Source organism: Camelus bactrianus, chromosome X (genome assembly GCF_048773025.1).
Source record: "Camelus bactrianus isolate YW-2024 breed Bactrian camel chromosome X, ASM4877302v1, whole genome shotgun sequence".
Taxonomy (NCBI): Eukaryota; Metazoa; Chordata; class Mammalia; order Artiodactyla; family Camelidae; genus Camelus; species Camelus bactrianus.
The window spans coordinates 18984351-19006596 of NC_133575.1; the positions used below are offsets into that span (position 1 = coordinate 18984351).

A 22246-nucleotide genomic window follows, 5' to 3' on the forward strand; every position below is an offset into this window, starting at 1 on the left:
GCGCCTGCAGAGAGTATTCACACTTCCTTCTGTTAAACATATAATTTTTTTTTTATTTTGAGCGTGACACTTCTCCACTAGATAGCAAGGAAAAGTGATAACAATTACACATTACACAAAAGTACTGTACCATTGCCTTTATCTTGTAGGTTTCGGAAGCCTCTACAGTTAATAAGTTAAATAAAGGGCTTGAGTACATAAATATTTGTCTAGGAACCCTACCGTATCTACAACACAGTAAGAATCTACAGGAGGACAAACTTTTACCATACCACGCTGAGTGCAATTGCGTTATAACATTTCAAATATACAAAGCTCTGTTTTTTTTTTTTAATAACAATGGTATGTACAGAATCAATAATCACAGTTTGGTGACTTCAACAGTCCATATTCTAGCAGAGTATTTCCCTTTGGTTTGATATAAAAACCTTGGTTGGTGTATGATAAAGAAGAGAACAAGAACAAGACGCCCCTTTCCGTTAAGTGCACTGTTAGCTATCTTACAGATTCGCATTCGCTCCCCCGGCCCTGGCTTCTCGCCGGGGCCCACGCTGGGGATATCAACTTAGAGCGCCAAAATGCTATTAAACAAACAAAAAAAGCTAAGTGAGGGTGTCAGGAGGAAGAGAGGTTGGGCTTTTAAAATTTTTGACTTCAATACCAGGCATCTTGGGGAGAAAACCTCCCCGGTATCTTCAGTAAAGTAAGAACGGGGCAGAGTGGACGTTCGATTTGGAGCGAAGTGGGCAGGGGCAGGGGCGGGTGGACAGCCAGCCGACGAGGTGCCACGTCCGGTAGCGCCGAGGGCTGCCGTGCCCGCGTCCAGGCTGCTGCGAAGGCGGCTGCGCTCTCTCAGTGCCGTCTCGGGAGTGTGCTGGTCCTCTGTTTCCATTTGGTCTTGAGTGGTGCTGAGTGAGGTGACCTTTCGGGGCGCGCCCGGGGTGCGAGGGTGGAGGGCAGCCTTTAGCACACCTCCTTGCCCGTGCTGGTGCCCGGCAGGATGTTGAGCTGCGTGAGCTGCGCCGCGTGCTCCTTGGCCTTGAGCCTCAGCGCCGCTATGCTAGAGGCGCGTCTGTCTGCGGCCGCCGTGGCCGGGTCGGCCAGCGCGCCCGACGCCACCGCGCCCTCCACGGCCGGCGTGGGCTGTCTCAGGAGCGCGGCTGCGGTCGACGCGCTGGTCAGGGGGGCCATGGTGGAAAAGAGCCTGCGGGGAGAGCAAACAGCGCGGTCACGGCCAGGGAGCTGCGAGCCGCGGGCAGCTTTTCCCGCCGCCTCTCCTGGGGGGAAGAGTAGAGGGGACAGAAGGGCACGGAGGGGCGCCCCAGGGGCCGGAGTCGCAGGCCCGGCCTGAGGAGTGGCTGGGGGCGCAGGGCGGGAGGCTGGGGTGCTCTGAGAGGGTTTACTACAGCAGGGAACCGAGAGAGAGCGAGAGAGCGAGAGAGCGAGAGAGAGAGAGCGAGAGAGCGAGAGCGACCAAGGGGCCAGATATTCCTGGAGGGTCCAGAGCCGGGGCGGAGGCACGCCCCACGTCTGCAAACCCCACGGCCCGACTGCGCAAAAGGGGGGTGTATTCTCAGACCAGGAGTTCCAGTTGCCTGTAATACTATTTGCCAGGAGAGAAAAAGAGAGACAAAGAGAAAGAAGAGGAGAGAAAAGGGGAGGGGGCAGAAAGAAGGGACAACGTGGGATCAAAACTGATAGAGACCTGTGCTGCACTTTGTACGCTCTAGGGCGCCTTCCCATCCGGGGCTCCTTTTACCCTGGAAAAGCCGGTCTTGTTGGCTGGCCTTCCCACTGCCTCGGCAGCCCTCCCGCGCCGGGCTGAGCTACCAGTGCCCGACCGATGAGCACGAGGTGGGGGTGGGGGGCGCCCGCCTGTTGATTTCCGCTCGACCAGCGGCTCTGACCAGCCATCGGCCCCACGTCCCAGCGCGGCGACACCTTTCCCCCGACCCCGCCGCCTTCCTTGCGCCCCTGCAGCCTCTTGCCCGAGAGGGAGAGACCACAGACCCGCGACTCCCGCATGCGGCGCACTGTGAGGCCCAAGCCTGGAACCCCAGTCCGAGCCACCACCTCCCGGAGGCGCCAGGATTGCTCGGCACGGCGCCTCCACCCTCTTTGCACTGCACCGGAGGCCCGAGCTGCCCTTGGCCACCCGACACAACCGCAGCTATTCCCCACGCCCCGCCCTGGGCTTTGGCTCCGGGCCCCCGCAGGGCCAACTCAGGGTTTCCACGATTAGAAATGAGCCCACCTGGCCTCGAGGGGCGCCTCCGGCTTCTCCCAAGTCCACCCTCCACCCCTCGTGCCACCTGCACTGCACCCCTCTTCCAGCCTCTCCAAATCTCACAGCCGGGTTTGCCAGCTTTTACAAGTCACTTGTGAGAAGGGAAAAGGAAGGTGTAGGGGGCGAAGGACACAGGACTTTAAAATTTTTTTCCAGAAAGAAATAATGAAGTGTGGCCTGGAGGGGAGATAACATACCCTGGTTCCACTAGGTAAACTGAGTCACTAACTACACTTCAGTGCACTTTCTGTTTACTGTATTGGTTTGTTACAAGAAACTAATTTTACTTTGAGTCTTTTTTGAAAATTTTCTCCAAGGTGATTTTAAGTAGCTGCGCAGTTGGATGAATCTATTATTTCTTTGTTCTTCCAAAGAGAGATCATTGAAGCTGCATTCAGTTTTATTTTCACTGCACTTTCCAACTTAATACATCTCTCCTTTGTTTCTTTGTCTGTGTGATTATACAGACTTTAAATTTCATCATTTGATGTTCATTTAAAGAAAGGGAATTATAATATACGATGAACTGTCTCTTTTATTTCGTTGTCTTGTGCCGCTGTGGGGGTCGGGGGTCGGGGGTTGCGCGTTTTGGGGTGTGGTTCGCGGGCGGGTCACTTGAGTGACAAGGAAGATAGAGTCTGGGGAAGAAGAAAGAATTCTTTACACCCAGAGGGCCCGTGGCTCCAGGGCTCCTGTGGGGACCAGGGCTGTGTTCCTCTGGCTGCCAGGCTTTGGGGCATGAGGAAGGATTTTTGCAAAACTTGAAAAGTCACGCCGGTTCTGTGGCCTATACCTGTACCCACTGACATCTATGACCTGGCCTGTTGCTGCCTTCAAACAATACTTTTACAGCTTTCACTGAATACTTCCAATTTCTACAGTTGTTGTTACTGCCACTGTCCTTCCCTTCGCCACTCAGTCCCAGGTCATTCCCTTCAAGAGCTACATTGTTTGAGGCAAAATTAGGGAGTATTTTCTTTGGCTAAATCTCTGGGGTTAAGCCAGAGAAAAGATGTGTGTCGTCCCTGCCCGTTTCCAGCCTCCTCCCTGGACCCCAGCCTCTGTGCGTGTATGAGAGACTGACAGACTCCCCGAGGCCACTTGTTACCTGCCGAACGCAGGGCTGATGAAGGCCGGATGCCGGAACACAGCGGCTCCGAGGAAAGTGCTCAGGCCCAGCGGCGCCCCGCTGGGCGGCAGGCTGGCCGAGCCTGGAGGCGGAGGTAGGCTCGGGAAGGCGGCAGCAGCGGCGGCGGCAGCGGCCGTCCAGGCCGAGTCGAGCGCAGGGTGATGTGGTGGGAAGGGGCTGGCATCCAGGTAGGGGCTGAGCGGGTGGGTGGCGGAAAGAGGCCCAGGGAAGGGCAGCCCCGGGGGATGTGTCTGCGCGCCCGCCTTCTCCCGCTTGCGCCACTTCGCCCGACGGTTCTGGAACCAGACCTGCAAAGAGGAGGGAGAGGCCCGGGTCAGCACGGCTCAGGGTGCACCCTCTCTTTCTCTCCCCCGGCCCGCGCTGTGGGGCCCCCCTCCTTTCCACTGCGGCCCACTCCCATCTCGCCCCTCTCTGGCCTCAGGTTATTCAAGGACACATCTGGGGCCAAAGGGGCAGTGAAAGGGGGCCCAAATGAAAAGCCAGCAAGAGACACAGGGCAAGCAAACCCTTTCCAGTGAATATTTCAATTAGCCTAGTTCCCTTCCAAGTTTAAGGAAAGTGATTTGGTGTTTCAAGGTGGGGAAGCCAAAGTTTAAATGTCTGCACTGCTTTTGCTTGCTGTGTGTCTTTAAACAGGTCACTTAAAGCTCTCTGAACCTCAGTTTTCTCATCTGTAAAATGGGGATAATAAAACTTTACTTCTAAGGCTGTGATGAGGAAGGACTAGAATAAGGCTGTGGAAGTGGGCATTCAGTGGTGACTTTTGGGAATGGCAGCCACCAAGAGAAGAATGCGTATCAGCCTTCTGCTGCCCATCAGTGATGCTTGCCTATTTCAGGTTTACACAAGAGCTGGCAAAATCCTTGCTGTGTTGAAAAGGGAATCGAGGAGGTGGTTCATTTAATCTTTCCCGAAATAGTTATTGGACACCTATGATTACCACTCTGGGTTCTGGGCTTAGAGAGAGCTGGGACGGAGGGAAGGAGTACCCATGGTAATTAGCAAACAGGCAGACATCTGGGGGGGTCAGTCCTCCTTGAAATGGAGCGTGGGGTACACAGGGAGCTCTGCGCTGGGATCAGCTCTGCCCGGAAGGCACTGGCTGCGCGGCCAGCGTGCGGGACGCCTGGAGATGGTGCACACCTTCAGAGCGAACAGTCCTTTATTTCCTCTGGGAATGCGGTTTAAACAGGTTATTTAAATAAGACAGTTCTAGGTTTGGGGGAGGTTTTCAGCACAAGGTATCTTCCTAATTGTTAATAGAAAGCAGTTTTAGTAGAGACCTTTACCTGAAATGTGGCAGCTACCATAGGCTAAAAATAACTTTCAGGAGCATGAAATTATTTTTATGTGACCTGCTCATCACACCCACAGCCGAGAAGATATGCTCCTTCTCCCCTGAAGGCATTAAGATTCTTAGGGCTGGGTTTATGCCTGCACACAAGTCTACAAATTAAGAATGAACTCCAGGGCTATACAGAGTTATATTCAAATATAATGTAAATGATCCCAAAGGAATATGTTTAAAAAATTTTTAAGACATCTGTGCCTTTCAAATATACACACTGGGGGCTGTCGTTACTAGCACTAGTATCTAGGCTTGGTTTGACTTGTAGACAGCCACCTGGGGCAAGAAAAATCAAGAATCCAAATTGGTGGATTACTTAAAATTCTGCCAAAAGGGGGCCCACCCATAACATTCCACAGCCCTCAAATAATCTATTTGAGAATTGCAGAAACACTCCAGTGTGGAAATTCAGAGACTTGAACAAGTAAGGCTAGATGGGACCAGGCTGGGTGGGCAGCTTTTGTGTATCCAAATCTGTCTAGACGGGAAGATTGCTGCTCCTCCAAGGCAGTGAAAGGAGTGGAGGGGGTGCGGACAGTGGAGGCAGAAATGCCCTCAAAGAACGTGGAAACCTTTTACAGACAGATCGGCTCTCCCAGCTCAACTGCAATTATCAAGATGTCCCCCTGCAATTCCTCATTATTGAATTAATACCTCTGAGGCCCCCCAAAGGTAAACGAAAGGACTCTAATAATTCATATTCACTTAATTACATCTTCTCCAGTGAATAGGGAGAGAGGAGAAGGGGAGGGGGCACTCTCTTTCTTTTTAAAAGTTATTTAACTTTCCCACGACTCGTTCCCCTGAGCTGAAAATACGGAGTTGCTGTCACATCTCTGTTTGACAATGGAGAAATGTGTCAACAGAAAGGAGGGGACAGGCCTCATCATTAGCCCTCTAATGCAAGAAGCTGTTGTGTATTAAATGAGCCATATGGAATTTATTGTGCTTTATCAGCGCTTGATTTTGACTGTAAAGTGATTCACTCAGCTCCTAACCCGGGGACATCTGTTTTCTGTTGGCCATTGGGGCTGCCCAGTGTTGATCGTCTCTTTGGTTATGAGGCCTGGGTTCGGAAATGCACTCTGGTATGGGGCTGCAAACACCTTTAATAGCATTGCACTCACTCCCTATTAGATCAATGTGGGCTCATTGCTATAAAAAATGGGAAATCAAATAGCATTAGCCAGCTCCTTGTGCGGGCGGAGGGGAAATCAAACAGCATTTTGCCTTCAAATGGCCCTGTTTGTTCTAGCACTAAGTGGGCTTTTATGAAGCCCGATTGGAGACTTAATCGCAGCCAAATACCTGCTTGGAGCTGAGCGGATTTGTCTAACAACCAAATCCATGCTCCATCCCATTATTTCAATCAGGAGAAGTCAGTTCAGAGATTGTTTCCTACAGAGGCTGAGGACGGGGAGGCGGGGGGGGGGGGCGCTTCTGAACTTCAGTCTCAGGGACCCTGAAACCCCTCTTGTGATCCTGGTCTCCTTCCACAAGGCTCCCAAACCTAGAAGCCTTCCCCTTGAACCTCCCAGGTTTTCATGTTTTAATACAGTTTTGTGTGTGAGTGTTTGGGTCTGTTTTTCTAATTCTGCTTCCCTTCATGTTATGAAGGAGGGGTCTCTCAACAACCCCCCAAATCCATCAAGTCATCTCTCTCCCACTCTCCCCACAGCCCACCACCCCTCCCCCCTTCCTCCCTCTCTGCAGCGCAGCTCACCTGGACCCGGGCTTCAGTCAAGTCCAGCCTCATGGCCAGTTCCTCCCTATAAGAAAGCAACACACAGGCAGGAGGTCACTGCAGGCTCCAGCAGTCCCGTCAGCCACCTTTCCCTCGCTGGCAGCCTCCTCCATTAGGGTCTCACCCCAAACACATGGGCATCACCAGCCCTTCACCACCTCTGGAGTGCCTGCTATTTGACTGAAAACATAAAAACATAACACATTGCCAGATACAGGAGATTATATATTGCACTGTATTGTATGATATTCAAGAGTGACGGGGGTGGCATCTTGAGTCTACAAGTCTGTAAACTCAGATTCTCTCTCGCTCTCTCTTAATCCAGAGTTAGACAAGAAACACACAAACACACACACACACGCACGCACACACACACACACACACAGAGTGCTTTTTACCCTGTTTGGTCCTAACAGTAAATGAGAGAACTCAGCACTCAACTAAAAACATTCCTTTCACATTCTTGGTTTCTTTCTGCCTTCTTTAAAAAATGTTCTCTCCCTTCTGCTCTGTCTGTCTGTCTGTCTGTCTCTCTCTCTCTTTCTCTCCCTTGCCAGCTCTCTGCCTTTCCCTCCATCTCTCCCTCTCCCCCGCCTTCCTCTCTCCCTCACCCCCTTAGGTCATACTCCCTATTACCCTCTGGAGATATGTTAAGCTTGTTAAGAGTTCAGTGGGGTAATTTTTCGATTAAACAAAATTCTGTGCACCTCCTGACTCCAGTGCCCACTACAAACCCTGCCCATCTCAGGGGAAGTCAATTTAACTGAAACCCTACCCCGTCATTGCAGTTATTACTGCGATAATTAAGGCAAATAGGAAACCATTTAAGATGCTGTAAAACGGCTTACGACCTGTTTACCGAAAATATGAGCGCACCAAGAATAATTGGCTCTCCGCTCGCTAATATGAAGGAGCCGGGGCTGCTTCAGCCTGGGACCAGGGTCTGCACTGCTGGCAGTCCCCAAAGTCCACACCTGAAACTTCAGCACTGGGAGAAAACCGGTTCGCTGAGGGCTTCCTGCTGCCTCGTGCTACAGTGAGCACAGCAAATCTAAAATCCCCAAACCACACTCCTGGCTGGCTCCGGGAAGGAGCCAAGGTGCTCTAACGAATGCCCGGGTTGAAAAGAGGTGGGCGTGGGGTGGTGAAGAGGAGCTGCCTCTTTTCTGGTACTTTGGTTCCCCCGGAGAAGCTAGAAAAGGGCAGACCTGGGTGCCAAGTGACATTGCATCACTTTCTTCTTTTGAATTACACTTATGTGATAAATGCAAAAAGTGGGTTGGCCAGGTAGCTATTTGGTAGCACACACTGATTTTAAATTTTATTTTCTTTTTTAAAGATAATGAAGGGACTGGATGGCACAGGAGAGGACCAAGTTTAGCTGAAGGGATGATCAAGTAGAGTGCCTTTGCCCCACAGCCAATCTACTCTTTTCCGTTTCTGGTTAGGAGACAGTTTGGCAATTAATTGCTAGACCAACTACACTGGAGAGTTGGCTCGGGCCTCCTGAGCACTAAGTAATTTCTCCTCTGGTTCAAGGCGGGGGGCAGCTTTTCGCTACTAAAATGCACATTGAAAAGCTATACACGTCTCCTGCGAAGAAGCTGCTCAAAGAAGCTGCTTGAGCTTGACAAGCCCAACGCCAGGCAGATACCCATCCCTTTCTCCTTCCTTGTTGGGGGAAGTTTGCCCTAACCGTGGCTCCTCGCCTGGGCCAGACCTTAGCCTTGGGGTGGGAGAGGAAGAACCCCAGCCTGGCCGGCACCCCAGGTCAGATGAATAAGCCAGCGTCCAGGGTCCCAGTCATCTCACAGGCACATCTTTCCCCCAAAAACTCAGGCGACTGGGAAGTGGATCATGACCAGGCGGAATACCCTGGTTGGACACCCGTTCAAAGGAAAAATTCCCCAGGCTGTTTTCGTCTATTGCCTGCCAGGCTCCCAGCAATCAATGCCCACTCCTGTGAACGCGCATACATTAAACCAACACTGGGTATAAAGTATGTGGAGCGAGAGGGGACAGCGGTGAGAAGGGAAGATTCTGACTGGTGCCCCCACGGTTGTAGATACCAAACATTGACCAGTTTTGACTTCCTTCGGCTATTTCAGGAGTCCTCAAATGACAGAACCTAGTTCTTTTTAACGGCCTTCTCGTCAGGCACGGGCTCCAGCTTTACTGCGAACCGCGTAACTGATACCCAGCAGGCTCCCGGGGCATCAGGCGGGGGTGGCGAGCGCACCACACAGCGGCCAAAAATAGCCCCTGCTTAGTTCTGGCGGCGAAGGCCCGTAGCGCTTCCTGCGCCTCGTCTGGGACCTGGCCCGAACCGCAGCGCCGGGGACCCTGACTGTGTGCGCCGGGGTGCGCACGTCTCCAAGGTGGCGCGTTCGGGTGCCCGTTGCAGAGGCCGTTTCTCTTTCTCTAACTACAACTTGTAATTTGGAAAAATTAAACTGGAAAGACCTTAGGAAGGAAAGAAGTCATCCGAGTCTAAACTTAAAGCCCCGAGTAGTGGTGGAAGGAGGGAGCAGTTTTTGGTGAGCAGGAGTGTGGGTGCCTTGGGAGGGCGCGCCCGGGTAGAGTCCAGGAGCGAAGTCCCTGCCCGGAGCCCTGAGCCCGTGGCCCCTGCCCGCCCGCCCGCCTGCCCTCTCCGGAACCCACTCCGGAGCCCTCCAGCCGCTGCTGCCGCGACTACCCCTCGCGCGTACCTGGTGAAGACGTCAGGGTAGTGCGTCTTCTGGAAGGCCCGCTCCAGTTCCTCCAGCTGGTAGCTGGTGAACGTGGTGCGGTAGCGCCGCTGTTTGCGCTTCAGCAGCCCCTCCTCTGAGTCGCTGCCCGCAGACAGGCACACGCTGTCCTCGCCGTCCTTGCCCTCAGCGTCCTCTGGGTGCAGCAGCAGCTCCTCCTTGGGCGACAGCTCCCCGCCCTCGGTGGCCACGGCCGCGGCGGCGGCAGCGGCCACCGCGCCGGTGGCGGCCACCGCGCAGCGCCGGGGCTCCTTGAGCAGCGCGCGGGCGTCGTCCTCCAGCAGCTCCTCCTCGTCGTCTTCCAGCAGCTCCTCTTCCTCGTCCTCGTCCTCCTCGTCCTCCAGCAGCTCCTCCTCGTCGTCCTCGGTGCCCGCGCCGCTGCTCGCCGCCGTGGCGCCACCCGGGCCGCCGGCGGCGCCGAGGCGCTCGTCCGGGTGCGCGGCGCCCCCCGGGCCGCCCAGCTCGTCCAGCGCGGGCGGCGGCGGCACGAAGGGCGCCCCGTTCTCGCGGTACGACTTGCTGCGGCTGATGCTCACCTGCGGCGCCTGGCTGATCTTGAGCGTGTCCCAGGCCGCGGCGGCTGCGGCCGCGGCGGCCGCAGCGGCCCCCGCGCCGTCCGGCCGCTCCCCGGGCCGCGCGGTCGGCGGCGGCGGCGGAGGGGCCTCCCCCCGCGGGCCTGCTGTGGCCGTGGCCGCCGCCGCCGCCGCTGCCGCCGCCGCCGCCGCCGCCGCCGCGGCGCCCTGGAGGAGACGGCCCCCGCCCGGGCCGTACAGGCGCCGCAGCTTGGGCGGCAGGTGCAGCTCGGCCTCGAACGGGGCGCTGCTGCCCTTGGGGGAGCCTGCGGGCAAGGCAGAGCGATCAGCGCGCCGGCGGGCCCGGCGTCCCGCCCGCGCCGCCAGACTCCAAGCCCTTCTCCTCCTTCCCCATTTTTCTTGCGTTTTCCTTTTCTTTATATCTTTCCCTTTCTCTTGTTTCCTTCTTTTTTCCTTCTCTCCTCCTCCGTCCGTTCCCTCTCCCACTCTTCCCTTTATTTCCTTTCTTCTTTCCTTTACCTCCTTTGCTCTCTCCTCTCCCTTCCGTTTTTTCTTCCTCTCCCCGTCTCTCCCATTCTTTCCTCATCTTTCTCTCCCCGTCTCTCCCATTCTTTCCTCATCTTTCTCTCCCCTTCCTTCCTTTCTCTTTTGTGCCCTCCCTCCTTCATTCCTTTCTTTTTCTTCTCCTTTGCCCTCTCTCTCACTTTTTTCCTTCTCATTTCGGGGCAGGGGACACTCTGAAAACATTCAACAACTTAAAAAGAAAATCACCACCACGCTGAAAACTTTGCGCACGACCTCTGCCCTCGGCTCTGCGACGCGGGCCAGGGCTGGCGAGAGAGGCGCTCGCTGCCCCGCGGGCGACCCCTGCGGGGGAAGGGGAACGGCCCGGTGGACCTGAGTGCGGGCCCTGACCCAACAGCTCCCAGCGGGAGGGGGCGGGGGTTCCTCGCACAGAAAGGCACAGAAAAATCGTCCTGGTGAAAATGGGCTCGGAAAGGCCTGGGTGGAGGAGAAAGGGGGTGCAATAGGCACAGGCCGCTCCTTCCTCCTCGAGGAAGCGCCTGGCACAGGTGCCAGTGCAGGCTAAAAAAAGAAAAGGAAAAAGTCAGTTTTATTTTAAACGCCCCCTTCTCCGCTGTCCGCTCCTGTCTTCCAAGTGGCGCTGCGGCTGGACCGCTAGTTTACGGATTTTAAAAGAAATCAACAGTTCTTTTCCTGAGACACCTCTGCAGCCAGCTCGAGGCGAAACTTGAGTGTAACAGGTTCGGGGCAAAATGACAGTTATTCTGGAATTTTTAATTTTAGAAAAAAAATAAGAGCTTTTAAACATCTCAACTCTGTCTTAAAAAATAATGTAGCAGAGAAAAAATAGCACCCAGAAGCTGCACATTTCATACATTTCAGATACAATTAGGAGCATTTGGGGGAATCCCAGGGAGATGTTTTCTGCAAAGCTTGGGTTTAAAGGTCACAAGTAATCTACAATTTAAAGAAGAAGAAGAAGAAGGAGAAGGAGAAGAGGAGGAGGAAGAGGAGGAAGAAGAAGAAGGAAAAAAACACCGCGTATAAAGAAATCTTCCAAGGAGGAAAGAAGGCCAAGGCTCACTCTGTCTGGAGTCCCCATTCACAGCTTTTGGGGTTCTTGTCTTCACCAAGTTGTTACAAGGGTCCACCCGGCACCTGCTCTTTCTGAACTGTCGCCCCTCTTCAGAGCACCCCCAAGGCCACCAAAGGGGGCATTTAAACGACCTAAGGACCAACACCGAGAACCTAAGGGCCCCTAAAAAGAAGCTTGGTCTCTGCTTTCTCTGGAAGCAGACAGGGAGGAAGAGACAGCCCCTGGCGAGATGTTTACCGCTCTTTGAGCACCAGGCCTCAGAGTTGTTCCCTCTCTTTCCTCCGTCTCCAGTTGGACGACCGCAGGTCCCTGGCCCCCGAACATCAAACATCCAAACCAGCGCCCAGCACCCTTTTCAGGTGCCTGGCGAACGCAGCCTTACCTTGCACGGCTTTTTCCTGGTCGGCGCGGCTGGCCAGAGGGGCGGGCAAGCTCTGCGCGGCTCCCAGCAGCCGCATTTTGCACGGGCTTCTCCGGCCCAGGATGCTGTCGATGCAGTAGGAGGAGAGCAAAGTTGGAGATTTACTTTTGCACTCCGGCCTCTCGGAGCAGCCCTCCTCCTGGTACTGATTGCTCATGGCTGGGTTTTTTTTGTTTTTGTTTTTGTTTTTTTTTTTGTTTTTTTTCCCCTGGGCGCAGAGAAGCGGGCCGCTGGCTGCCTCTCGGGGCGGGTGGGATGGATGGATGTGTGCTGGGGGTGGGGTTAGATGGCTGGTTATAATGGATATTATTGCGATCTCTGTGCCTCCCTGCCTCGCTCGGTCGCTGGCTTCCGGCTCCCGCCCTGCCCGCGGCCGGAGCTCGTCCTCTCCGCGCTCAGGACAAGCAGTAACAAGTGTAGTGAGCGGCGGGCGCGGAGTGCTGGAGTCTCTCTCCTCCACGTGCTGAGAGGCGCCCTCTGATTGGTCCTCGCCAGAGGCCGGGCTGCGCCGGGCTGTGGGCTCCGCACAAAGCCTGGACTGGATTCCGGAAAGGCCGGCGGTGGTGGTGGGGCAGCAGGCACTGACTCGAGCCAATTTTCTTTATTTTTAATTTTTAACTAACAACTTTCTAAGTTCTCTATTCTTTTCCTTTAACTCTTCAGGGCTAGCCCGAAACTCTACTTATTCAGATTCAGATGCTAGACCTGTAGAGGTGCCACTTGGGCGACGTGCGCCCCTTCCACCAACCGGAGGACCTCGCTCCCCTGGAGTCAAGGCCTTGAGGCTTGGCTTGCGTTCGGGCCGACTTGGCCCTTTTCAAAGCCAGTACTGCGCTCCCAGGACAGCGCCTTGACCTCAGCGGCCCTCAGTCTCCATCCTCTTTAGGCTAGACGGGCCTCCGAGGTACGGGGGGGTGACTGCCGCAAGCAAACGTCTGCCGTTGGGGCGTTCAGTTTTCTCTAGTGGCCCAACTCCTTGAGCTGGTAGTGTTCACCCTGAGCCCGGCGGTTGCTCTCCTGTTAGTAGCGTCCCTCAACCTCTCTCATCTCCGTCTTCAACTCTGGAGAAAGTCCCCTTAATGACGAAGCTCTGCCAAAGGCGCGCGGCCTTCCCTAGAGCATCTACAAGGCAGAAAGGGACAGGCCAGTGTCAGCTGCAAGGAGGCGCGGCTGGGGACAGGTCTGAGAGTCCCCCCGTTCTCCCCGGACTCGCTTCCCGCTTCTCCCCACAAGTTCGCCTCGGTTGGATAGGCCGTCACCCCGACCCTGGACACTCTCAAATCGCGCGCAGGCAGCGGAACCTACGGGGAGCTCTGAGCGCTCCGGGATGGGCGGCACCCAGGTTTGGCTTCAACCAAATCTCAGCGCCTAAAATTTTGAACTCTCCCGGCCTGGCTCCCCCTGGCAAAGGCAACAGAGCGAGCCAGATGGAGAGCGCGTTTCTTCCCAAACAGCTTCCTGCGCGTCCAGCTTTCAGAACCGAGACCCAACTCGGACTGAATTTGGGCCGAGCCTGGGTGAGGGGCTAGCACGAACACCCTCCTTGTCTGGGTGCAGAGCCCATGGGACAGCCAGGGACCCCGACGCTGGCAGGGTGGGGGCGAAGGTGGTGGGTGGGAGAGAGGCCGGGGAGGGCTAATCCACGCCAGGTTTTCCTCTCTCAACCCCTTCAATGTGTCAGAGAGAAAAGCGTTTTACAAAGGATTATACTTGAATCACTTACAGTCAGTATTTAAAAATACAAGGATGCATAACTAGGATTTTTTTCCCCCCAGCCATAAACATCTGCATAACTCTTGGATGCTGGTGGGTGGGTGGCAGACAGATCGGGCTGGCTTGGCAGGAGCATTCAAGACACAACTGGAGGAGGATGAAGGGTTGGGAACAGGAGCATTAATAATGTTAATATTAATGCTGATATTACCACTACTATTAAAGGCAAGCGGGAAAAGGATGTCTCTCTGTCTCTCTCTGTGTCTCTCCGTCTCTGTCTCTCTAGTTTTTAGTTTGTCTCACCAGTTTTTCCCACACTTGGATGATGGGAGTGGGGGGCGAAGGAGAACCCGAGCTATCTCTGACTTTTGATTTTCTTTTAACCCTCTCTGCTGTTCCCAGGCACCTGGGATCTTCTCCTGCCTTTCCTGCATTCTTCCCTTTTCATCCTCACCAACAGTTCGGTGTTTTTATACTGTCCTGTTCAGCTTAAACTAACGTTCCGCACGCTGATTCCCTCCCTCTTCCCTCCCCGGGCCCAAAGAGCCCACTCCCCGAGTGCGGGTCTCGACGCCGCCGAGAGGTGGAAAGACGCGTGGGTCTCCTCGGAGCGAGCCTCCAGGCGCCGACCCTCGCTGGCGTCCCTGTAGCTGGTCCCTGGGAAAGACTGAGGCACTTTAACCTCCCCAGTGGGCTCCGCGTCGGAAATCCACAAGACCCGGCTGCGGGTGGCTCCGTGACTTCAGTGTCACACTCCCGCACACGCAGGGAGTGAGCTGAAAACGAGTCCAAATAAGATCGTGTTAAACAAAAAGAGACCCAAATGCGCAAATCATTTCCGAGAGCGTAACGGGGTTTCAACTCTTTTGGTGGAAGATTTCTTTGCTTCCGTCCCCCTCCTCCCCCTTCTGCAGCTGTTCTCCTTTTTTAAAAAAGAAGTCGGACTTTCTGCTGGGGTGTATTCTAATTTTAATCATCCCTTGCAAAAGGGGGAGGTTAACATAGAATTTCTGATTCTGACTTAATGACCCCTGGAATTAAATCTAATTCTATTAATGGAATATAATGTGTTTCTTTGGGAAACTTGGTGAAAACACTAGCTTTATTTGTTATTTTATCTTGTTTATTTTTGGTATTTTCTAATCAGTCTTCCCAAGTGAGGACGATATTGGGAAGACACGTCCATTCACTTGGGGGAGAAGGGCCCGCCCCAGTTCACTTTACACCAGCAGCCCTGAAATTATCTTTGTCACAGTTCGATACCCAACTACAAAATCTACAATTGTCTCTTGCTATTCCTGAAAAATTAAATTAAATAAACTTTTAAAACATACCCACGGGGAGACAATCTTCTGGCATTTCCATAGTGTCCAGAAGATGAGTTTAAGATATATGTGTTATTCTACATGTTATTTTAAAAAACAAAATGATGCGTCTCATATCTAAGAAGAATTTAATTGATTTGTTGAGTAGGTAGACTTTTCAGTGGATTTTAGGACTATGTATAAAAGAGCTTTTAGTTTTTAGCCAATTTAATGTTTACTCTGTCAGCAAGATGACACTTCACTTTTTCACCTCACTTTCTTCACTTTCTTTTACCCACTCATCAAAAGTAATTTCATTTTAGTGATAATATCATTCACGTTTGTACTTTGATATTCACAACGCCTGGCTCCTCTAATCTTTGGGGTCTGTAACTGTTCGTTTTCTTTTCCTGGGCTGCCTAGAAAACAATGGTTTGCAGTTCATCTGCTTTTAAAATCAATCACTAAAATAAAAATGACAATTATGGCCGGAAATGGGGGTCAGAAGTGTTCAAAACTGTTGTTTATGGTGAAAAAATGAGGCTTGTCCCCAGGACTGGAAATAATAATTACCTAGAAGAGGCAAATGGAAGAAACCCCTTTCTTTTCTGTGGTGAGAGCTAATTCTACATTATAGTTTCAAAATTATATTTGCAAGAAATGCGGGATAAGGGAGTGGCAGTTAGATGTTATTATCTAGGAAAAAATGTTTGGAGGAGAGTTAACCTTGCACACTTTTCATTTGAGATGTTTTAATTTATTGTGCAATATACACAGAGATAAATAAAGCTGTAATGGGCTGCCAGCCACACCGGACGGCTCAGGTCCCCTTAAATTATGCTCAACCTCTTCAAAACATATATTTAAACAATAGAAATAAACTTCATTGGAGTCTGGCGACCAATTTGGAAGCCATTGGAAGAGAAGACAATAAGTCCTGATTACACGCGAGGATTCTCTGTGATGTGATATCCCCTTTGCCAAGTCATTTTGCTGTTTTATTTATTTAATTTCTTTTTTTTTTAAACAAACTTTCATTCATTTATGGTCTTCCGCAACCTGCTAATTTAACACTGGAGCGCGTTATTGCAGTGTTAGGAGGAGAGAAAGAGGGAGAGAAAACAACAATACTGCAATGATCCAAATGATACAGTAGAATTATAGCAATTATAGTTCTACTTGTGGAAGAAAACCTTGCTGAGATCAGGCAAACAAACTGAAGCCTTGTGAGGATAACAAGCGTCAGGATTGACAGCCGGTGCTGGGAAGAGCCGGAGGGCACAAACAGAAATATTTGCCTCTCCCCAACCCCCCCTTATCTCCAACCAGTCAAGGTTAACCTCCTCAAATGCTGCTTTCAGAGTCTCATCCACTTCGGGGTATGCATTTTATGCACAAATCGAGGTCTCTCCTCCTGGAAGTCTGGTAATAGGAGGAAATGTAACATAATCCGCTTGCCTAGCACTTGCCCCTCGCCTTCTCTGCCCGTCTCTTGCCCTCACTCCCTACCCCTGCCTCAGTTCTCCCCACGGCTGCCGGGAGCTGTCTGTGGACAGTGTTTGTTTGTTGGTGTGTTTTCAGAGGAGCAGCCCGTGGAAAGGTCCAAAGGGACTGAGAACATGGATTCCCAGGAAAGACTCCTTGGCGTTTGCTAATCCTTCCCGCCGTGTCGTCCGCCTGAGCCGGGGGTTCCACCATCAGGGTTCGGCTGGGAAAGGTTGGTTGGGAAACGTCCCGAGGACCACAGCCGAGCCCTCAAGGTATGGACGTGTGGGTGTGATTACTGTGTTAGGACAACTCCCCTTATTTTCCAACTTCGCCACTTTCGGTTACCCGTCAGCAGCTAGGGAAAAGGGGTAGGGGAAGTGAGAACTAGAGAGAAGACACCCCCCCCCCCATCACCCATCCAGGCGGCCAACCGAGGCATTTTCAGGCCTGGCTCCAAGCACAAAGCCAGGCAAGACGGTCACGGCCTCAAGTCTGCCCTCGGGGGAGGGCAGAGAAGCAAGTGGTTGGGCTGTCACCCCTTGACCCTCGGCCGGAGCCCCCATCTCCTGCCTCACCCATCCCCCACGTTCCAGACCGAGAGGGAAACTTCTCGGCACCCTGTAATCACCACCACCTGGTTTCCTCTCTCCATCGCCGGACGGCGGGACCCCGGGTGCGTCCAGGGTCGAGGCGTCCCCGGTGCAACCGTTACTCTGTAGCTGCTGCTCCCGGAGCCCCGGGACGTGGTGGGGGCACGGCTTGGAGATCAGGTCAGGAGCAGCGACGGACCCGACGCCGGAGTCAGTCCCAAGGCCCCACCGACCTCGGCTGCCCGCGTCCTCGCAGCCGAGCCCCCCTCTCGGGCTCGGCTCAGCGCCACGGCCAGAGCGCGCCCCCTAGCGGGGGCTCGGAGCGGGCCGGGCCCTCCCGCCGCAGCCTCTGGGGACTGAAGTTGGCAGATCAGAGTGATCCGGCAGGAATGAATGGGGGAAGAAAACAAAAGCCTTGGAAACATTTCCAAGTGTGCAATAAAAGACCCATCTGTACCTTTCTTCTCCAGCGCGTTCGTGGTTAATGTCCCCCTATGAGCGCGAGAGGGGAGATAATTGCTGGGTGGATTCTTGCTGGCGAACCTCAAGAAACACTGGCCCGAGAAGTGGAATAATTGGGGGTGGCGCGAAGGCAAGCGCGCAGAAGCTGCCACACCAACGGGAAAGCCGAATCCGCTGTCTCTGGGGTATTCATGGAGGCCTGGCCGCCTGCGCCCTCAGATTCCTCAGTCCCTAGTGAGGGGCCATCTGAAGATAGCTACTCTGGTATTTCTTTTATTTGAAATCGGGCTCTGTGGCACCCCTACATTCAAGCTCTCTGATCCCCTCCCACCTTCTGACTCTAGGATTTTCCTTTTTTTTGATTTGAGGATCCTCCACCTTGGATCTCTGTGATTCCTCCACTTCTGCCTCTAGGGTCCCCCACCTGGGCCTTGATGGCTGCCTACTTTGTGACTCTCCGGGAATGGGGCCACCGCCCTGCATCTCCCCCGGGCATCCCAATCTTTACATCAGACTGAACCCCAGACTCCAGCACTCTCCACGACTCACAGATCACCTATCCCCTCTTGGTGTGGCCAGAAAGGAAGAAAAGAGAAATGCAGGGTGCTTGTCCAACACTCTTTGACTGTTCTACCTGGAAAAGATGACTCTTCTGGAAGCTCTGAGAACCTCTGGTAAAAACTCACTGATGATGCCTTTACAAAGAAGGAACATTCCCAGTTCAAATCGATCCTTCACTTATTCCTTTTGCAATGAGTGTTTTCATCATAACTCATCAATCACAAAACCACAAATCATGCTTCTCAAGCCCCGACTATCTACAGCCTCATGTCCTCAGCCCTGCAGGATTTTAAAGTCATACTAAGGCCACCAAAACTCATACTAGGGAAGGCCTAGAAAGGAAGACTCCAAAAAGAAGAATGATAGCCCTTCAGAGTCGCTTATTTTGCGATGTGTCTCGCTAATTAGGAAGTTCAACACGAGGCCTTCCCTGCCTATAAAAGGCTGGTATTTCAGAGTGGGGGGAGCAGATGGAAGGGGTCCTGTGAGAAGGGAGGCGTGGGTGTCCCATGTTTAATTAAGAGTTGCATTGTGTTGAAGGGAGGAGGGAAGATGCCAGGGCTGAACAGCGCTCTGTTGTCTTCATCACAAAATAACCTGCAAGTTAAAAAAAAAAAAAGGCCCGCGACTAAGACGGAGCCGGCTCTGGAATAGATAACATTAGAACCACAGTGCCTCTGGAATAAAGATATCTAATTTCCTGCCGCAAATCACTTACCCGATCAGAAAACACAAATAGCTGAACAGAAAGGGGAAAAAATAGAGGAGGAGGAGGAGGACGAGGACGAGGAAGAAAGGCCCTGGAATAAAAATAACTGCGGAGAAAGGCTTCCATTCCACGCGCTGACAGGCATCTCTTCCAAATCTGGGGCAGTTCCATTCTCTCCCCAGAGGCTCCCCTTCTGCCCCCCGACTTTCCAGCCCACCCGGAATCCGTTTCGAGGACACCCAGCGTCTTTGGGGGAAGAGGGGAGGCTCCTGAGCTGAGAGGAGGGCGACGATGGTGGAGAGCTGGGACCCTCGCGGCCCAGGGGCCTCTGGGGGCGGCTGAGGCCGGGCCGCCGGCACCGACGTGGCCCCCGGGTCTACCCCGCACCGCGGGCAGGGCCGTCCACCGGGCACCCGGCTCGGTCTCGGCGGCCTCGGTTTCCTCGTCCGGAAGGAAGCGCCCGCACCCAGGGCCGGGGGAGATGCTAGAGGCCCTGCGGTGGCTGCCCGGATGCCCCACGTCGTCGTGTCACCTCCCGGGACTCGGGGGTGGGCGAACAGAGCCCAGATCGCGCTCTCGGTGACCCCGAGGGCGGCGATGCTCGGGGAGGAGCGGCCGGACCCGGGCGCCCGCGAGAGGGCACGGCGGGGAGGGGCCGGTAGGGAGGGGCGCAGTCACCGACCCGCTCTGGAAAATGCCCGCTTGAGTGGAGGCAGAAAGGGTGGCAGGAGGAGAGCTGATGAAACTGCTCAGATGCAGATGCACCGACAGTCAGCCGAGGCAGCTTTCCTTGGGGATTTGAGTGAGAGGATCCCAAAGAGATTTCTTTGGGAAATCGTCGGTTTCTCACCGTCGCCTGACAGGTTGTGTTGTCCCTGAACATCACATTCTTTCCCGCACTTCCCTCTCGGTGGCTCTTAGCACAGTGCCTGGCACCCGGGAGCAGCTTAGGACACCTTTCCTGGCGGCGTCAATTACACTGTGGCTGTGGGAGTGTAGAAGGTACTTTATTGGAGCAAATGGCAATTGATTTTTTATTCTCCTAGGGGTGGACGCTGATCCCCTCCCTCACTCCTATTTTATCCAGGCCTCATCCCCCTTCAGTTCCCTCCTTTCCTGCCATTGGGGCCATTTCACTGTTGATTACTCACCCAGCTTAGGGTTTGCAAGGGACTAAGAAGAAATTAAAACCAATGTATTTTGCTCAAAGAAACCCAAAAAGGCTGGAAAGAAAGGAGATGGAAACCCACAGTTCAAGTAAAATTTAGCCCTAGGAAAGATTTTTACTTATTTCTTTTCATAGATAATGGAGATTGGCGTTATCTGTCACTGTATGTTCTCCCTAATAAATAGCTCCAAGTCTATAATCTAACAGGTGTAAAATTTCCCTTTTCTGAGAAACGAAGAGACCACCAACACTATCTTTTAAATAGTACAAATAGATACTACAGTTGTTGACAATTTCCACACTGGAGAATCAATTCCAGGCCAATTGCTTGTTGCTTGCTTTCTGTTGCAGGCCTGGCTTTTGGGGTAGGGTAGTGTGCACCCCACATTGAGAGTTGTAAACAAAGATTGGCTAATTTGAATTCTGGGATCCCAAGCAAAAATATCCAGAAAGGGCTTTTTATTCTCTGCCAACTGTAAGAGCGTCTGATCATCAAAGAAGATTCCAGACCTTTCTTTCACCCACTTCCCTCCATCCCCTCCAGAAATATGGCCCACCTGGGTACTAGACATCACAGGATAGGGAGGGAAAAGGGAGAGGAGAGAGTTATTCAAAGACTCTCATTTCCCTGCAAGGTCCTGCTTGCTTTGGGTCCATACTGAGTCTCAGTCTTCCTCCCTGGATAGACCTTGTTTACGGAGGGTTCATTTGCGTTTGTCTGCTTACAGGCACCTCTTCCGCAACTTCTCCCCACCTTCCAAGCATCCCATCTTCAGGATTGGCTCCCACTGCATAGAAGGCAGAAAGATCTCACTTGGAAATGTTCAACCAAAGACCAGAAGGGAAACTGGCCCAGGAAATGCTGCCCATCCTCATCATGGACCAACCCTTGCCTGTTTCTCCTCAGCCTCCTTTCTTCTCCAGCTTTTGGGTTGAAGCATTTTGATGTTATTTATGTAAAGGGAACAACATCAGAGTAACCTTTTTATTGCATTACATGAAAGGGAGATTGAACTATAACTTTGAAAATTGTGACATTCCAGTGAGAGCTATATTAAACTGCTTAACAACATTTTGAAGGCATCATTGGTATTGTCTGTGGTGGTAGGTGAAACAAAGGATTTCACAGCACATTGGGTTTAATACTAAATATGTTTATATTTAAGACTTTCAGCCATTAAATAGGAGAGAGGAGAAGGGAGATGGGGAAGTAGTCAATGGAAGGGATGGGAGAGAGAAGACAGAAGATACCTCTTGAGAATAGCAGCCGACACTTAGTGAGCAGCTACTATGTGCCAGACATTGTCCTGAGTGCTTCTCACCCTGACTGAGGAATCTCGCAACAGCCTTGGGAGGGTGGTTCTATTATTATTCTTTTTTTACAGATGAGGAAACTGAGGTAGAGTAAGAGTGACCAGCTGGTCCTGGTTTTCACATTGAAAATCCTTTATCCTAGCAAATCCCTCAATCCTGGGCAAACTGGGATGGCCACCCAGGCACCTGAGGGAGGCGTTTGCCCAAAGTCACAGAGCTGGAGCCAGGATGTTAACCCAGGTGGTCAGACTCAAGTCAACAGCCCTGACCTGTGAATCTGGCCCATTTTACAGGTGAGTCACCTGAGGGTCAGGGAGAGGTGAGCAGACCTGTCCACAGTCCCACGGCTGACTAGTGGCAGGCAGGAGACCACAGCTAGGGACTTGGGAATCACACCCCCTCTCTACTCTCAGCCACCTTCTAGGAAAAGAGTTTTGGTAGAAAAGCGGGTAGCTTTAAAAAATCTTAAAGGTAGAATTGAGGGGGAAAAGAGAGTATCTAAGAAAAAGAGGTATCCCAGATTCAGACACCTATATGGTAAACACAATTTATACTGAAAGACAATTTAAAAATGGCAATAAGCAAACAAAGAAAATAATTAACATGAACACGCAGCCATCAGGTAGGGAACATTTTAACTCTCTAAAGCATTTGGTGTATTGTTCCAATCCAATCATTGTTCAGTCCTGATGATCCTGGTTCTACATCACACTATCCTCAAAACTGGCAGCCTCCCCCCCCCCACCGCAGCGTTCAGCGTTTCCAAACAGCTTCTTGTGTGCCCTTCAGACAAAACTTGGAGAACCAATTCTACTCTATGTGTGTGGTTTGTAAGCAGCTTGGAGAGCTGGGCACTGGCCAGGAAAGAATGCGCACTCTCTTGGAACACAGCTCATGGCCAAACTGCAGCCTGACATCAATAAAAATAATCACTATTTGATGTATTTCTTATAATTATAGGTCATCTCGTGGCAAGGCTTCACAGTTAGCAAAGTTCTGATTTGGCCTCTGCCACACTGTCGCAGGGGACAGCGAGGCCCCCGCGCCTGCCTCTCAGAGTCCTGGCGGGCATCCTGAATGCCAGAA

At 52.6% G+C, this 22246-nt stretch overlaps 2 protein-coding genes across 3 annotated transcripts in view; one reads left to right on the forward strand and one right to left on the reverse strand.

Moving 5' to 3' along the window:
- The window catches only part of POLA1 (DNA polymerase alpha 1, catalytic subunit), a 293197-nt gene extending 272332 nt beyond the window's left edge, over positions 1-20865 (forward strand). The window contains exons 37-38 of one of the 2 annotated variants that reach the window (XR_012504511.1): positions 16450-16628; positions 20575-20865. Coding sequence is in view for 1 of the 2 variants with exons in the window: in XM_074358788.1 (XP_074214889.1) it covers positions 20575-20642 (68 nt within the window). In the remaining variant the exon portion in view is untranslated. The remainder of the gene's footprint in view (positions 1-16449; positions 16629-20574) is intronic. The other variant, XM_074358788.1, reaches the window with a different exon arrangement.
- Positions 9-12291, reverse strand: ARX (aristaless related homeobox). Its single transcript, XM_074359210.1, has 5 exons — positions 11813-12291; positions 9238-10114; positions 6509-6554; positions 3396-3724; positions 9-1204 (listed from the first exon to the last, which is right to left on the reverse strand). The coding sequence occupies exons 1-5, from the start codon at positions 12006-12008 to the stop codon at positions 964-966; spliced, it is 1689 nt and encodes a 562-aa protein (XP_074215311.1). The 5' UTR covers positions 12009-12291; the 3' UTR covers positions 9-963.
- Positions 20866-22246: the final 1381 nt, after the last annotated feature.

Bases quoted from the DNA above. Each gene is read 5' to 3' on its own strand.
- ARX (XM_074359210.1), bottom strand. From the start codon at position 12,008: ATGAGCAATCAGTACCAGGAGGAGGGCTGCTCCGAGAGGCCGGAGTGC. The intron at 3,725-6,508 runs GTGAGCTGCGCT...TCCTCTTTGCAG, and splicing joins TGACTGAAGCCCGGGTCCAG to GTCTGGTTCCAGAACCGTCG. The intron at 1,205-3,395 runs GTAACAAGTGGC...CTCTCCCCGCAG, and splicing joins ATCAGCCCTGCGTTCGGCAG to GCTCTTTTCCACCATGGCCC.